The sequence below is a fragment of the Salvelinus fontinalis genome, chromosome 28 (assembly GCF_029448725.1).
Source record: "Salvelinus fontinalis isolate EN_2023a chromosome 28, ASM2944872v1, whole genome shotgun sequence".
In the NCBI taxonomy this organism is placed as follows: Eukaryota; Metazoa; Chordata; class Actinopteri; order Salmoniformes; family Salmonidae; genus Salvelinus; species Salvelinus fontinalis.
The window spans coordinates 43060210-43078365 of record NC_074692.1 but is presented as its reverse complement, the minus strand read 5'-3'; the positions used below and the strand labels follow the sequence as shown (position 1 = coordinate 43078365).

The following is an 18156-nucleotide window of genomic DNA, read 5'->3' as shown; positions in this document are numbered from 1 at the left end:
ACTGGAGAGAAGAGCATGTTCCCCTTAAATCACATCATAAAGTTACAGAAATATCCACAGTCAATGCAACAGCATCCAGCCTTATCCCAATCAAGTCTGTGATAAGAGTCAAAGAAATAAACAGGATTTTTTATCACCACAGAAGGCCATCCAATGACTATCGTAGATGAGAGGCTGCATTATAGAAATACGTTTCCAGATCTGTATCTTTATTCATTTCTATGGGCTGTATACGGGGGCTATATGAGGGCATGGTTTGAAAGCTGAGCAGCACAGCTGTTTCTCAGGGAGGGCTGTAGAGTGGAACCTGTGCAGACAACAGCATATCTGATCATATATCCGGCTGCTTTAGTGTGCAACATACCGCAACAGACTAAAATGAAAATGCCCAGAAAACGTGAACTGTTGTGCTACCATCTGTTTTGTAAACGCTGTCTTCACCAGATGGTTCAAGACTTCATAGTTTGTATTGTGTTTAGTGTGAGGAGTGAATCTGGACAAGCATCCTAATTCTCCCTAATTCTCCCTCACTTCTTTTAGTGAACCGCAGATATTTTAACACTTGGGAATCATGGCTGCATATCTCCTTCCATAATATATATTCTCTTTCCCTTCCTTAGCATGGGAGCCAAATGAAACAAATACATTCAATGTATGCATGCCTCTGTCCCAACTCCCAGGTATGCTGCACTCTGGAGTAGTGCTCTCCGCCAGGCCAGCAACAGGCTGTTGTCCCTACCAGCAGTCAGACTATTAGACTACCACACTGTTACTCCTGAAGCAGTAAGCAATTTTAATGCTGGAATACATGTTTCAATCACTTTGTGCATTTTGTTATTATATTTTACAATACGTGTAAAAAAGTATCAATTTTTATACAAAATGTGTGTTGAGTTTTGTCTTGACTCTGGGGGTGTTTAAGTATTTTGTCAAAAATATATTTGAGGATACATCTTGCTTTTCCCTAACAGTAAGACAGCTATACTACCCAACTCTGCAATGTGTCATTTCAGCCTAATGAACAAGCCGTAGCCTACTTCCCCAAGCTGAAGCCCTGTACAGTCTGTACCAAATACGCAGTCTAACACCACATTACCTGCCTCCAACCTCACAACACTGGATGCTTCACACATTTGAAACAGAAAAGTGTAGGTCTCTAGATGACTGTTAGTAGAAATATAACACAGGTACACTGAATTGGAAGTAGACTTACCCCGCTAAATACTCAACATGTAAGAGGGAAGTTCACAAAATGGCGGATTCCGGAAACAAGAACCTACAGCCTGTACAGACTACTGGCAGTTACTGGTTTCTGACAACTCTCTTCCTCTAGAAGAGTTAACCACAAGCTCTTGCAAGACTCAAAGACACTGTTACACAACTCCAAAGTGACTTCTAGCCCCCACCCCAAGACACTCGGTAGATGTAAAAGGATTGGATAGGTAAAAGCAATATGGTGGAACTGAGTCCTAGCCTTTCAGAGGGCAACGTGGAGCCATCATCCTTAATACCCATCTAATGGTTTTAGGTCCCTACATGAAGTAGGTAAGGGAAGTGACCAGGGGTTGATTAGGTACGGAGCAGCAGTAAGTTCAAGTGAGATAAAACGCATGTCTACAGGAAGTGACATCAACAAGGCCTCCTCCAATCAGCTTTTATGTTTCTTGAGATAGAACCATACAAACGAGCAAGTGTACACTGCCAAAAGTGGGCATACACAGACAAGCATAACACAAACACACACGTGATCCATCATTTTGGAAATTACTTACTAATAACAATACTCATCATTATAAGTCCTACAAATAGAGAGCTGAATCATACAAATAATCATTCCACACATCTGCCTGGAGCTCCACTGATCTCCTCCACTGATGGTGCACCATGGGAAAATATATTTCGATTATGGTATTAAATAAACTCTCTCCCGCATCGCAAATCCACAGATATAACAGATTTGCCAGTATAAGCTGGAAGGTAAGCAGGCCGTCCCATCCCTCTACAGTAGACTGGGCCCTGACCCATTTCCAAAGCAGGCTAAAGATTAACCATAATAACTAGGGGATGGGCCAACTCTCCCTCCTCTGGCCTAGTCAGCTGACTAGCAGCAGCGAGAGAAATATCTAAGGGCTCAAGCCTAGAGTCAGTGAGTCAGACAGTCAGAGACACAAAGACTTGACGCCTAAAGCCTGATGAATATAGAGAGGTATTAGTGCACTTAAAACAAGACAGAGAGACAGACAGATCAAATCAAAGTTTGTCACGTGCGCCGAATACAACAGGTGTAGACCTTACAGTGAAATGCTTACTTACAGGCTCTAACCAATAGTGCAAAAAAGGTATTAGGTGAACAATAGGTAAGTAAAGAAATAAAAACAACAGTAAAAAGACAGTGAAAAATAACAGTAGCGAGGCTATAAAAGCAGCGAGGCTACATACAGACACCGGTTAGTCAGGCTGATTGAGGTAGTATGTACATGTAGATATGGTTAAAGTTACTATGCATATATGATGAACAGAGAGTAGCAGTAGCGTAAAAGAGGGGTTTGGCGGGGGGCACAATGCAGATAGTCCGGTTAGCCAATGTGCGGGAGCACTGGTTGGTCGGGCCAATTGAGGTAGTATGTACACGAATGTATAGTTAACGTAACTATGCATATATGATAAACAGAGAGTAGCAGCAGCGTAAAAGAGGGGTTGGGGGGGGGCACAATGCAGATAGTCTGGGTAGCCGTTTGATTAACTGTTCAGGAGTCTTATGGCTTGGGGAAGAGAAGCCTTTTTGTCCTAGACTTGGCACTCCGGTACCGCTTGCCATGCGGTAGTAGAGAGAACAGTCTATGACTGGGGTGGCTGGGGTCTTTGACAATTTTTAGGGGCTTCCTCTGACACCGCCTGGTGTAGAGGTCCTGGAGGTCCAGTGATGCAACCAGTCAGGATGCTCTCGATGTTGCAGCTGTAGAACCTTTTGAGGATCTCAGGACCCATGCCAAATCATTTTAGTTTCCAGTGTCGTGCCCTCTTCACGACAGTCTTGGTGTGTTTGGACCATTCTAGTTTGTTGGTGATGTGGACACCAAGGAAATTGAAGCTCTCAACCTGCTCCACTACGGCCCCGTCAATGAGAATGGGGGCGTGCTCCCGGTCCTCCTTTTCCTGTAGTCCACAATCATCTCCTTAGTCTTGGTTGCGTTGGTTACGTTGAGGGTTAGGTTGTTATTCTGGCACCACCCGGCCAGGTCTCTGACCTCCTCCCTATAGGCTGTCTCGTCGTTGTCGGTGATCAGGCCTACCACTGTTGTGTCATCTGCAAACTTAATGGTGTTGGAGTCGTGCTTGGCCATGCAGTCGTGGGTGAACAGGGAGTACAGGAGGGGACTGAGCACGCACCCTTGGGGGGCTCCAGTGTTGAGGATCAGCGTGGCAAATGTGTTGCTACCTACCCTCACCACCTGGGGGCGCCCGTCAGGAAGTCCAGGATCCAGTTGCAGAGGGAGGTGTTTAGTCCCAGGATCCTTAGCTTAGTGATGAGCTTTGAGGGTACTATGGTGTTGAACGCTGAGCTGTAGTCAATTATTAGCATTCTCACATAGGTGTTCCTTTTGTCCAGGTGGGAAAGGGCAGTGTGGAGTGCAATAGAGACTGCATCATCTGTGGATCTGTTTGGGCGGTATGCAAATCGGAGTAGGTCTAGGGTTTCTGGGAAGATGGTGTTGATGTGAGCCATTACCAGCCTGGCTTGATGTGAGCCATTAAAGCACTTCATGGCTATGGATGTGAGTGCTACGGGTCTGTAGTCATTTAGGCAGGTTGCCTTTGTGTTCTTGTGCACAGGGACTATGGTGGTCTGCTTGAAACATGTTGGTATTACAGACTCAATCAGGGACATGTTGAAAATGTCAGTGAAGACACCTGCCAGTTGGTCAGCACATGCCCGGAGCACAAGTCCTGGTAATACGTCTGGCCCCGCAGCCTTGTGAATGTAGACCTGTTTAAAGGTCTTACTCACGTTGGCTACGGAGAGCGTGATCACACAGTCATCCGGAACAGCTGATGCTCTCATGCATGCCTCAGTGGTGCTTGCCTCGAAGCGAGCATAGAAGTGATTTAGCTCGTTTGGTAGGCTCGTGTCACTGGGCAGCTCGCAGCTGTGCTTCCCTTTGTAGTCTGTAATAGTTTGCAAGGCCTGCCACATAAGACGAGCGTCGGAGCCGGTGTAGTATGATTCAATCTTAGTCCTGTATTGACACTTTGTCTGTTTGATGGTTCGTCGCAGGGCGTAGCAGGATTTCTTATAAGCTTCCGGGTTAGAGTCCCGCACCTTGAAAGCGGCAACTCTACCCTTTAGCTCAGTGTGAATGTAGCCTGTAATCCATGGCTTCTGGTTGGGGTATGTACGTACAGTCACTGTGGGGACGACGTCCTCGATGCACTTATTGATAAAGCCAGTGACTGATGGGGTGTACTCCTCAATGCCATTGGAAGAATCCTGGAACATATTCCAGTCTGTGATAGAAAACAGTCCTGTAGTTTAGCATCTGCTCATCTGCCCACTTTTTTATAGACCGAGTCACTGGTGCTTCCTGCTTTAATTTTTGCTTGTAAGCAGGAATCAGTAGGATAGAGTTGTGGTCGGATTTACAGACAGACAGACCAGACAGACCAGACTGACCAGACTGACCAGACTGACCAGAATGACCAGACTGACCAGACTGACCAGACTGACAGAGAGAATAAGTGAGGAGTCACTGAATGTCCATGGGAGAAAATCCCTCTTTAGGATTACATTATTAGGCCTACAGCACAAACATGCTGTGGGAAAGTCTCAGTCAGAATCCTTCTCCTAAAGGGGAGCTAAATAGTACACCATAGTGCTATTTCCCTCTACCCATGAAAGGGTCTAGTTAGTTGTACAGTAGTACTGTAACTCACCACGGTGGAGCAAGTGGAGACTGATGCGATGGAGCTGTGACGACTATGTTGCTTGGAGACCTGGGGGGACCCATAGTTCCCACCGAAGTGTCTCCTGATCTCAGCAGACGAGTGTCTGAAACAGAGGAGAGGAGAAACTCTTCGAGGTGTACGACAAAACAGATATTATAAAAAGGTAGCTGAGAGAAAGATTGGACATATTGAGAGTTATAAGAGAGCCGGCAGAGACAATTCAGGCGAGTGTGACACAAACACACACATACACACAAACGTTGATCTCATGATCTTTTTGGTAACCTAGTGGTTAGAATCTCCGAGCTGACAAGGTAAAAATCTGTCGTTCTGCCCCTGAGCAAGGCAGTTAACCCACTGTTCCCCGGGCGCCAAATACGTGGATGTGGATTAAGGCAGCCCACCGCACCTCTCTGATTCAGAGGGGTTGGGTTAAATGTGGAAGACACATTTCAGTTGAATGTATTCAGTTGTACAGCTGACTAGGTATCCCCCTTTCCTTTCCCTTTTGGAGGGGCAGAATGACACAGACATTTTGGTAAGGGTTAATGTTGGTCACTGATTGAGTAAAAACATCCTGCATCAAAGTCATTTACTGGATATCAGTGTCATTCACACTACTAAGCAACGTGTGTGGAAGAAGGAGGGGAGAGGTTCTAGAGCAGGGTTCCCCAGCTTGCGACCCGTTGCGACCGAATTTGACCCACAGGTTATATATATTTATAAACTGGGTGGTTCGAGCGCTGAATGCTGATTGGCTGACAGTCGGGTATGACAAAATATTTATTTTTACTGCTCTAATTACGTTGGTAAACAGTTTATAATAGCAATAAGGCACCTCTGGGGTTTGTTATTTATGGCCAATATACCACGGCTAAGGGCTGTGTCCAGGCACTCCGCGATGTGTTGTGCCTAAGAACAGCCATTAGCCGTTGTATATTGGCCATATACCACACCTCCTCGGACCTTATTGCTTATATATAAGGTCCAAGGAGGTGTGGTATATGGCCAATATATATATGAATAAATGTATATAGAGACTATGGCAGAGTCTTTGTACAGCTCCCATTCGAGTCTTTAAGGGAAAACAAAGGGCTGATCTAGTAGCCAAGGAGTAGCAAATGACACATTATTACCCACAAAGACAAGGGTTTTATATATATATATATATATATATATATATATATATATATATATATATATATATATATATATTAATATATATATATATGTTGGACATTAAAAAACACACCAGGAAATCAGCTCCAAGTGATTCTAATTTTAAAAATGTGTTTCCCACGCATAATAGAGAGACACGTGATCATATACATATGTAAACAAGGTTTGAATAGATTATGTTTTAGTCAAATATTATATCTGTTTGGGATTCTTGCGGTCAATTTATTTGTAATTATGTTCCAGCCCTCCCGACCATCCGCTCAAGAAAAATAAATGGTCCTGTGCCTGAATCTAGTTGATGATCCCTGTTCTAGAGTCATTCACACTACTAAGTAGAGGGCGGGAGAGAGAGGACGAAGGAGGAGGGAGAGAGAGGACGAAGGAGGAGGGAGAGAGAGGACGAAGGAGAGAGAGGACGGAGGGAGAGAGGATGGAGGAGGATGAGAGAGAGGATGAAGGAGAGAGGAGGGAGAGGGAGGACGAAGGAGAGAGGAGGGAGAGAGAGGACGAAGGAGAGAGAGGACGGAGGGAGAGAGGACGGAGGAGGATGAGAGAGAGGATGAAGGAGGGAGGAGGGAGAGGGAGGATGAAGGAGAGAGTGGACGGAGGAGGATGAGAGAGGACGAATGAGAGAGGAGGGAGAGAGGATGAAGGAGAGAGGAGGGAGAGAGAGGACGAAGGAGAGAGTGGACGAAGGAGAGGAGGGAGAGGGAGGATGAAGGAGAGAGAGGACGGAGAGAGAGAGGAGGGAGGAGGATGAGAGAGGAGGACAAAGGAGAGAGGATGGAAGAGAGGACGAAGGAGAGAGGATGGAAGAGAGGACGAAGGAGAGAGGATGGAAGAGAGGACGAAGGAGAGAGGATGGAAGAGAGGACGAAGGAGAGAGGATGGAAGAAAGGACGAAGGAAAGAGGAGAAGAGAGAGAACGAAGGAGAGAGGAGAAGAGAGAGAACCGTCAGCTTTAATAAAACCCTTGTCTTTGTGGGTAATAATGTGTCATTTGGTACTCCTTGGCTACTAGATCAGCCCTTTGTTTTCCCTTAAAGACTCGAATGGGAGCTGTACAAAGACTCTGCCAAACCAACAGCCATGCAAACGGATCAAGCGGAAAATCTTACAGACAGTAGAATGGAGCGCATAAAGAGAGAGAAGTGTGTGTGTTGGTGTGTGCGCGTGCAAGGAGAGAGATAAGGTGGGGGGGTGTGTCTCTTGGTGTCTTAGAAAATAAGAAAACCACTGTCAGAGAGCCCGACCGACAGAGAGAAAGAGAGACAGAAATAGAGCAAGCATCCTAATTTGAATCATATCTCATCTTTCTATGAGATGCTCCACTACTCTGGTTATAGACCCATTAATCCACCATGTCATTGGTCCCCTACCAACGGGTACACAATAACATTCTTCTTTCCTACTCTGCTACAAAGAAAATGCATGAAAAGTCCCTCAGTAGCAAAACTGTGCGAAGTGTGTGTGTGTGTGTGTGTGTGTGTGTGTGTGTGTGTGTGTGTGTGTGTGTGTGTGTGTGTGTGTGTGTGTGTGTGTGTGTGTGTGTGTGTGTGGTGCAACAGGGCTGTATTGTGTGGAGTTGGGAGTCTTTGAGGGGCACTGCCAAATGGGTCAGTGTCCCTGCTTCTCCTCCAGTCCCCATGCTGTTCATGCCAAATGGGTCAGTGTCCCTGCTTCTCCTCCAGTCCCCATGCTGTTCATGCCAAATGGGTCAGTGTCCCTGCTTCTCCAGTCCCCATGCTGTTCATGCCAAATGGGTCAGTGTCCCTGCTTCTCCTCCAGTCCCCATGCTGTTCATGCCAAATGGGTCAGTGTCCCTGCTTCTCCTCCAGTCCCCATGCTGTCCATGTGCTGCTGCTCTCTGTGTTCATTAAATCACGGTGGCCATTGTTTAGGATGGATCTGCCACTAAAGATCCCCTCCACCCCTTCCCCAACCAACACAATTATGTGGGCATCTTAACTCCAGGACTGCCATGTGATGCTAGCCAACAGGAACTGCCAGTCTGAAAGCAGTCTGTAGTTTCATTTCAGTCTAGCCCCATTTATACAGGTTTCCACCCACACCATTTTTGTCAACTTAACTCGTGAATGGAGTGTGAATTTGGTACCACTGTGTGGTGCGTGTGGCTCTGGGCTGTGGCTCTCGTAACTGGTTGAACTTTGCTCTATGTTTATTGGCATACTGCTCTCCTCTCGACTGCCTGCGTCCCGCCCAGGTCCTGACCTTCAGAGCCATGTGGCTGTAGCTTCTCCTAACACGCTCAGTGTCCACATGAGACTAGGCAGTGTGTGAGTGGGCTCCTGGTAAAAGGATAGTTCACCCATATTACAGGAGGCATGGCATAAAACACAGATAACACCACCGTTCCAGTGGAGAGTTTGCCAGGAGAGTTACATAATACAATCACTCAAGAATACCTCTGGTATGCTCCACACCTTTATGTATGGCTAAGGAATGTGAGTCTAGACTGGATGTTCCATGGGTTAGCAATATACACTGCTCAAAAAAATAAAGGGAACACTTAAACAACACAATGTAACTCCAAGTCAATCACACTTCTGTGAAATCAAACTGTCCACTTAGGAAGCAACACTGATTAACAATAAATTTCACTTTTTTTTTTTTTTTTTTTTTTTTTTTTACCTTTATTTAACTAGGCAAGTCAGTTAAGAACAAATTCTTATTTTCAATGACGGCCTAGGAGCAGTGGGTTAACTGCCTGTTCATGCTGTTGTGCAAATGGAATAGACAAAAGGTGGAAATTATAGGCAATTAGCAAGACACCCCCAAAAAAGGAGTGATTCTGCAGGTGGTGACCACAGACCACTTCTCAGTTCCTATGCTTCCTGGCTGATGTTTTGGTCACTTTTGAATGCTGGCGGTGCTCTCACTCTAGTGGTAGCATGAGACGGAGTCTACAACCCACACAAGTGGGTCAGGTAGTGCAGTTCATCCAGGATGGCACATCAATGCGAGCTGTGGCAAAAAGGTTTGCTGTGTCTGTCAGCGTAGTGTCCAGAGCATGGAGACGCTACCAGGAGACAGGCCAGTACATCAGGAGACGTGGAGGAGGCCGTAGGAGGGCAACAACCCAGCAGCAGGACCGCTACCTCCGCCTTTGTGCAAGGAGGTGCACTGCCAGCGCCCTGCAAAATGACCTCCAGCAGGCCACAAATGTGCATGTGTCTGCTCAAACGGTCAGAAACAGACTCCATGAGGGTGGTATGATGTGTGTGTGGCGCACTCCTGCCACACACACACACCCACTCACTAAATCCATACAGAACTTCTGCCACACACACACACCCACTCACTAAATCCATACAGAACTTCTGCCACACACACACACCCACTCACTAACTCCATACACAACTCCTGCCACACACACACACTAACTCCATACACAACTACTGCCACACACACACACACCCACTCACTAACTCCATACACAACTCCTGCCACACACACACACACTAACTCCATACACAACTCCTGCCACACACACACACTAACTCCATACACAACTCCTGCCACACACACACACCCACTCACTAAATCCATACAGAACTTCTGCCACACACACACACCCACACACTGGCATGATGATGTGAGACAAGCCAGCATCAGCACAACTCTATTGAGAAACAGAGGGGTCCCAAACTTCCTGAAGTAACAATTCAGGTGAAAGGTCAAAGTCAGTCAGGCCATGAAAACCAGCCCAGCATCCAGCATGGTTTAATTCCCTCTCATTAGGAGACAGTGTGGTAGGCTGTTGATGTGCTCCCAAAATGTTAGGACTTCCCTTCTCTTGTGCTGACAAGAGGAAGTGTTCCCAACTCAACAACAACAGTATTACAGGTGAGGCAGCTAGTCGAAAACCTTACTATAAACTGGGTGGTTTGAGTCCTGAATTCTGATCGGCTGACAGTCGTGTTATATCAGACCGTATACCATGGGTATGACAAAACATTTATTTTTACTGCTCTAATCACATTGGTAACCAGTTTATAATAGCAATAAGGCACCTCGGGGTTTGTGATATATGGTCAATATACCACGGCTAAGGGCTGTGTCCAGGCACTCCGCGTTGCTTCGGGCATAAGAACAACTCTTTGACACCTCCTCGGGCCTTATTGCTTAATTATACCATAACGTCTTATTAACGCTGCGGATCAGACACCCAGAAACACCCTCTTTCAGGAAGTGGAGTTGACATTGGCAACATCTTTGTAACCACGCAACCGAATCGCCCAATTTTGATTTATGTCCACTCCACAATAGTCCACTTAACAATGGTCAAATATAGCATCTGGTTTGCTTGACAGAACCCAAATGACAATGTATTTACCCTGTTAACTCCTAGAGGTATGTATGTATGTATGTATGTATGTGTGCATGTGTGTATGTGTGTGCGTGCGTGCGTGCGTGGAAATTAAGGTGGGCATGCCAGGGCATCACCCCTCTTAGTTTTTCATGAAATCCGGCATTAAATAATGTAACAGTGAACTCTCATGCCAAATCAGATCTGCTATTTTGATACAGTATCTAATACTGTATATACTGTCACTGACAGTGTGAAGTCATTTGCTTAGGGTAAGCTGTGCTGACAGGAAAGATATGCATTTTTGCCATGTCAGGCAACAATGTGGTCGGCCAGCACTTCTGTGTAGTGGCGTAGTGTGTATTAGATCATTTCTAGATCGTTCTGTAACATTCCTCGCTGTAGTCTACTATCACTCACATCTACGCTCACGCTGTCAGGGCCATCAGATAACTAAACCTATAATTCAGCCAATGGGCCATAGTCATGAATCAGTGTTACAACCACCAACATGCCATTATTACTATTGAGTCATTCCTTTGGAGTGATTCCTTTGGAGTGAGTCCTAAGGAGTGATTCCTTTGGAGTGAGTCCTTTGGAGTGAGTCCTTTGGAGTGAGTCCTTTGGAGTGAGTCCTTTGGAGTGAGTCCTTTGGCTGCATCTCAATAGTCTAAAGTAGCTTCCTCAACTTAATTTGCTGTGCAGGATTATACTGTTATGTTCAGTACTACTGTCCTCTCTTCTACTGACATACTGTTATGTTCAGTACTACTGTCCTCTCTTCCACTGACATACTGTTATGTTCAGTTCATAGCTGCTTTTCTCTCTCTCTCAGTTAATGTCACCTCTCCCGGCTCTTACTGACACCTACCATCTTTCCATTTACTGTAACAAGCATCCTCACCCACTGAGCACCGACCGACACCGGACATCGAAAAGTAGTTGAAATTTGGTCAGTCAGTAGAGCAAAGTAGAGTACAGTATAATGTATTGCATTCTACTATACTCTGCTGTACTGTACTGTGCTTTAATGTCCTGTACTGTGCTGTCCAAACTTGTGAAACATGGACGTCTGATTGGTTCAGTTTTGGTCTGGTCCGGACCAACCAAATATGGTCTTGTTTGGGGGCAGAGCTCATTACAATAATAGCCTGTGTGTAGAATAATATCCAAATATGAAAAAGGAGGATATAGCATATTTCTACCTTAGTGTACCTATTTAGGAAACATCACCATGAAGAGAATGGCATTCATAATTATGCATTTTTGAATAGTACAGATCAGGGACCCATGATGAAATTACGTTACTGGACGTAAATCCACTCCCACCTGCTGTAGTCCAAACTGAAGCTCAAGGTATCATGTTATAGCTGACACCCCATTCTTTCAGCAGACATCTTCGACTCTTAACTCTGAGTAGACTTTGTGAAAAACGTGGTCACATAAAAAACTAAGGAAGATTTGACCCTACTTCTGTTAACAAACTTTGCATCTGCAAAGTTCTTACAGTAAATGTGTTTGTAAAATGTTCTGTGTAAATTGTTCAAAGTAGTTCTTTGCATAGAGTTGTATGGTTTGTTAAACTTTCAAATCAGTGTTTTTTGTTTGACATACATTCTAAAGTGAAAAGTCTTAGCGTAATTCCATTATCGTGGAAATGCCCAGTTTAACTGACAACATCTGGTGTCGAACTAAGAACACTGTTTATATGTGAAGTTGACATTTTAATTGATTAATCAATTAGCTTCAATAAAGAGCACAACATTTACAGTAGGGATTTGTTTTCTAGAGAGAAAATATTTGCACTTCTCTTTAATTCCTCCTCCTTTATCTGGTGTAAGAAACAAGTATTTCCTCTTTTAACACTGTCATGAAATGAAAAGAGAAGTGAACCAAATGCTGTCTGTGTCATAGTAGAATTCCCTTCTAATTTCATCTTGATAGAGAAAGAAGAATGTCCTGATCTGTGCTTAGAACTGCTTACGTGTGAGAAACAGTGAAGAGCCAAAGGGGAGGACTGAATCTGTTGTACATTTCCAAACTGCCTGCCTACTTAATTCAAGCTTACTGAAATTGAGACCCGTTTGTTAACATTTTGAAGAATACAAATGGATGATAAATTGTCAGTCAAGAATGTAAACAATAGCTTTTCATCACCACAACAACAGAACTGTGTCAAATTCAGTGAGTAATCACTGTTGCTGGAAGTGAACCACGCACATGCACGATCCTAACCTTTCACAGCTTGGTGAGCAGCCAGTCCTACGGTCAGCAACAAAAACCCATGTGGACAGTATAGGCTGTGGAGACCGAGCCCATTAGCTGCCTCAGCAGTGGATTCAAGACGCAACTGAAGATGCTCTCCCTTTCAGCAACTGACCTCAGCCCTGTTTCACAGTAGGTGACGATACCAGGTGTTACGGATACAAGTATTCTATGTGTATTTCTTTCTCTCCTTCTCCCCTACTCACAGGTGACAATCATCATTCCCCAATCAGTCGCTAATCAGAAGACACCTGCTCCTTTTCTCCTACCCAATCATAGTCCCTTTCCCTTAGTTTAAAAACCCTGTTAGTTGTTTTCTCTGGAGCTCGATCTCTTTGTGTAGCAATCTCTCTGTAAAAGCCATATGTTTGTAGATCGCTTGTGTAGTTTAGGATACATGTCACTTTGTCACCACCTGTGAGTATTGGTTTTGTTATGGTGTTGTAGTGTTTGTTTGATAGGCCATGGGCATACACTACCCGTAGGTAAACTTTGTTAAATACACTAGTTAGAACTGGGCGGACCACCCACTGTATTTTTGGTTAGTTAGTTAGCTGTATTGAAGTTGGCTAGTCTAGCTTAGGGATGTTTTTGGATGCTTATTTCTTTCCTTGGGTCCAGCTCAGCCCCTTTTCCGTGTGTTTACTAATAAACCCTGAGTTTGACGGTAGATTTAAGTTGTCGTGGTTATTTGTTCTCACTGTTACGTTTTCACTTATCATTTGTGAGTTGTGTTACGGGTTCCATTACCATCCCCCCCCAGACTGTCAGGCCAAAGGGATTCGTAACACCAGGATCGCAATATTTTATCCAATGAAAACAAAGCAAACAACTCTTTGGTCCTTTAATAACCTGCTGTATATAAAATATGGTGTGCTAAAGCTTGGAAAATAAATACATTTGACTCGATGACAACATAATGATGTTTGTTTCTAACATTAGGGCTGTTTTCCTAAAGAAGTCAAATCTGCTTGGTGTTTTGTTTCCTTGCCACGATACTAATGAGTATCACGATACTGGTATAGTCCCGGCCCTATTACACAAGAGACTCTGCCCCATCTTCTCCACTTCAATCAAACTGTCAACTATACGGCCTGTCTCGTTAATTAACTACAGGTAGGGTGGGACTGACCTAACTTAAACAGGACACACAATTATAAATGTGTAATGTAGCTTATAGCTGGGGCTAGGATACTATACATTTTAGAATGCCACAAAGTGTTCCCGAAAGAGCAAGAACAAGGTGTGGGTCTCTCAATACAAGGGCTTTCATAACCATTGTAACAGCTCAAAAGTTACAACTCATGTCTATAGTGTAAAGCTAAAGATGTCTATACGGTCATGAGAGAGAAACATTTGTTGTATCAGTGGACTAAAGTCATGACAGACAATGGTCTCATGTAGACTACTTCCTCTCCACCTGGTCGGTGTGTAGGAGGAGGAGGAACAATAACCACATCCCTCATGTATAACCTCTGACTGGGCTGCTAGATGGGCTATATATGCAGTGCCTTCAAAGTTCACACCCCTTGACTTTTTCCACATTTTCTTGTGTTTAAAGTGGGATTAAAATGGATTTAATTGTTAACGATTTACACAATACTTCGAAATGTAAAAGTTGAAGAAAAATGTTAACATTTGTAACAATTATGATATATCTTGACTAGATAACTATTCAGCCCCCTGAGTCAATACATGTTAGAATCACTTTTTGGCAGCAATTACAGTTGAGTCTTTCTGGGTAAGTCTCTAAGAGCTTTCCACAACTGGATTGTGCAACATTTGACCATTATTCTTTTCAGAATTCTTCAAGCGCTGTCAAATTATTTGTTAATCATTGCTAGACAACCATTTCCAGGTCCTGCCATGGATTTCCAAGTTGATTTAAGTCAAAACTGTAGCCAGGCCACTCAGGAACATTCACTGTCTTCTTGGTAAGCAACTCCAGTGTAGATTTAGCCATCTCCCAGTGTCTGTTGGAAAGCAGACTGAACCAGGTTTTCCTCTAGGATTTTGCCTGTGCTTAGCTCCATATCATTTTTTTTTTATCCTGAAAAACTCCCCAGTCTAACGATAACAAGCATACCCATACCATGATGTAGCCACCACTATGCTTGAAAATATGGAGAGTGATACTCAGTAATGTGTTGTATTTTCCTCAAACATAACACTTCGTATTCAGGACTAAAAGTGAATTCTATGTTTTGAAATATTTTTTTTTTCTGTTCAGGCTTCCTTTTCACTCTGTCAATTAGGTTAGTATTGTGGAGTAACTATGTCGTTGATCCATCCTCAGTTCTATCACAACCACTAACTGTTTTAAAGTTACCATAGGCCTCATGGTGAAATCCCTGAGCAGTTTCCTTCAACTCCAGCAACTTTTAGGAAGGACACCTGTATCTTTGTAGTGACTGGGTGTATTGATACACCCTCCAAAGTGTAATTAATAACTTTGCCATGCTCAAAGGGATATTCATTGTTTGCTTATTTTTTTTCCCCCAATCTACTAATAGGTGCCCTTTTTGCAAAGCATTGGAAAACCTCTCTGGTCTTTGTTGTTTAATCTGTGTTTGAAATTCACAGCTTGACTGAGGGACTTTACAGATAATTGTATGTGTTGGGTACAGAAATGAGGTAGTCATTCAAAAATCATGTTAAACTCTTATTGCACACAGAGTGCGTCCATGCAACTTATGTGACTAGTGAAGCGTATTTTTACTCCTGAACTAATTTAGTTTGCCATAACAAAGGGGTTGAATACTTATTGACTAAATACATTTCAGCTTTTCATTTTGTATTAATTTGTGCAAATTCCGAAAAACATAATTGCAATTTGACATCATGGAGTATTGTATATAGGCCAGTGACAAAAAAAAAATCATAATTTAAAATTCAGACTCTCACACAACAAAATGTGGAAAAAGTCAGGGGTTGTGAATACTTTCCGAAGGCAATGTACACAACATGCAGAGGAGAAAGGATCAAACACAGCACACCACACAGGGCTCTACGCGGACCTTTGGTTTAGAAGGAGCACGTGTGCGCCTGAGTTGAAAGATGTAGGCACACACAAATACATTTTGGAACACAATGAAAAATATGAGGTAATAAAGCTAGAATCTTTTATTTTTCTAGGCGCACTGCTGCTCCTAAATTAAAATTCCAGGGCGCACAGTAAAGTATTTCTGCGAGTAAAATGGTGGCACTGTAGAGCCCTGACAGATATAGAAACATACAATGAGTAGGCTGAAGAGTAGGCTGACGTAGGAATTGCAGAGAATTCTACGTCAGGCAGAACTTAGCGTTTGGATCAGGAAAGTTTCCTCTCACAACCTCTACAAGCCAGAATGCTGGTTGGTCCTTCTGCAGGTAGGAATTTGTGACAAAATATTCACAGATTAGTGTTATCAACCCGACCGACAGTATGCTGGTCCGTATATTGTTTGTATTTGCGTTCTTTATTTTAAATACTGATGCAATTCACACGTGACAAACACTTGCACAATATGGCTGAGCCTAACCAAACAGAAAACACTTCCAGCTGATTGCTGAGGAAACGTGCATCGGTAGACCACATTCGATTATAGTCCACTATTGTTTACATATTGTGTATCACGTGCAATGCCTTTCCATACAAATACAAGCGACAGAACCTACAGGAGCCACAAAAAGTCAGGTAAACAACCCTTTCCTGTGGATACCCTATCTCCACCTCCTACTGCCAAATAGACCAACAGCATGTAAAACTGGTAAAGTGTAAATATCATAACATTCTGCTTTGTAGAGACTATTTAGTCTTTTTTACAGTGACTTCTTTTCAGTCTGCTGTTTAGGCAACCCAATGATTGGGAAATGAAGGCAACAAAAATACACTACATGACCAAAAGTATGTGGACACCTGCATGTCGAACATCTCATTCCAAAATCATGGGCACTGATATGGAATTGGTCATCCCCCCCAGTAGCTTCTTACAATTTCCCACATTGTATAGCATATTATGCAATGCTAATACACTATATTGCTAATACACTGCATTAATATGGAGTTGGTCCCCCTTTTCTGCTATAACAGCCTCCACTCTTCTGGGAAGGCTTTTCACTAGATGTTGGAACATTACTGTGGGGACCCTCTTCCATTTAGCCACAAGAGCATGAGTGTGGTCAGGCACTGATGTTGGGCGATTATCCCAGTCAGCACTCCAATTCATCCCAAAGGTGTTCGATGGGGTTGAGGTCAGGGCTCTGTGCAGGCCAGTCAAGTTCTTCCACACCGATCTCAACAAACCATTTCTGTATGGACCTCGATTTGTGCATTTGGGGGCATTATCATGTTGAAACAGGAATGGACCTTCCCCAAACTGTTGCCACAAAGTTGAAAGCACAGAATCATCTAATTTGAAGGGGTGTTCACATACACTGTATATGCAAAAGCATGTTTGCGTCAGCTCAATAAGCTCTTTGTGAAGTAAGTAGGTCTAACGGTAGACTGAAAACGTGTTCTTGTTCATTGGTCTTTTGGGGGAAATATAGGTAGGCTCTAATATAGGTAGAATAGGATTTGTTTTATGAATATTAGTCCACTCCTTTAAAGATGTTAGAACTAAATGTGTGATAGGTAATTGAATTAAATAAATCTATGTTTAATTTCCTTACTCATAAGAAATAACTATGGAGTTATTAAAGCAAATATCATAATTTAACTCAAGGAATTCAACCCACCCATGATAGAGTACCCTACAGTCCCAACATGGGCAATTCTTCGGTAATGGAAATATGCTGAGTCTCTGATTTAAAATGTATGCCGAACAAAAACCACTGATTTCAAAGTTTAACAAACCATACAGCACAATGACAACTTTGAAGAATTCAAATAATAAATAATTAAAAAAAAAAAAAAACATTTAGCCTAGGGCTACTGTAAAAAATAAAAATAAATACAGTAGGAACTGTGCAGATACAAGTTTGCATCTGCACAGTTCCTACTGTAAATGTATTTTTTTTATCTGTTGAAATTGTTAAAATTATTCCTTGTGCATAGAGTTCTATGGTTTGTTAAACTTTGAAATCAATAGTTTTGGTTTGGTGTACATTTGAGAGAGAAAAATCTAGGTCTCAGAGTAATTCCGTTATATGAATTGCCCGCATGTAGCTGCGTGTATAGGAATCCACTCGCCTTTCCCTGACGTAACAACAGCTCAAATCATTAGCCTATGAGAACTATGAGTTCACAAACCTGATCATGAAAAGTCGTAAAGGTGTGTGAGAGAGACGAACATTACCTGTTAATTTTCAGAGCGAACGCCCGTCGCTCCGCGCTCGCCAAAGACGACATGAGCAGTTTACTCCAGTTCTGCGGTGGTAGCTACAGTTTCCCTGCGGAGTGGTAACTTCTCCTACCGCGCTGCTAGCACAAATGTCATCACAAGCCTCATCTTCGT

At 43.3% G+C, this 18156-nt stretch overlaps 1 protein-coding gene across 1 annotated transcript in view; it reads right to left on the bottom strand.

The window, feature by feature from the left end:
- LOC129825786 (dedicator of cytokinesis protein 8-like) overlaps window positions 1–18156 on the bottom strand; it is a 111267-nt gene extending 93111 nt beyond the window's left edge. The window contains exons 1-2 of the mRNA XM_055885928.1: window positions 17998–18156; window positions 4933–5047 (exon numbers count right to left, since the gene is read on the bottom strand). Of these exons, the coding sequence (XP_055741903.1) occupies window positions 4933–5047; window positions 17998–18050 (168 nt within the window). The 5' untranslated portion in view covers window positions 18051–18156. The remainder of the gene's footprint in view (window positions 1–4932; window positions 5048–17997) is intronic.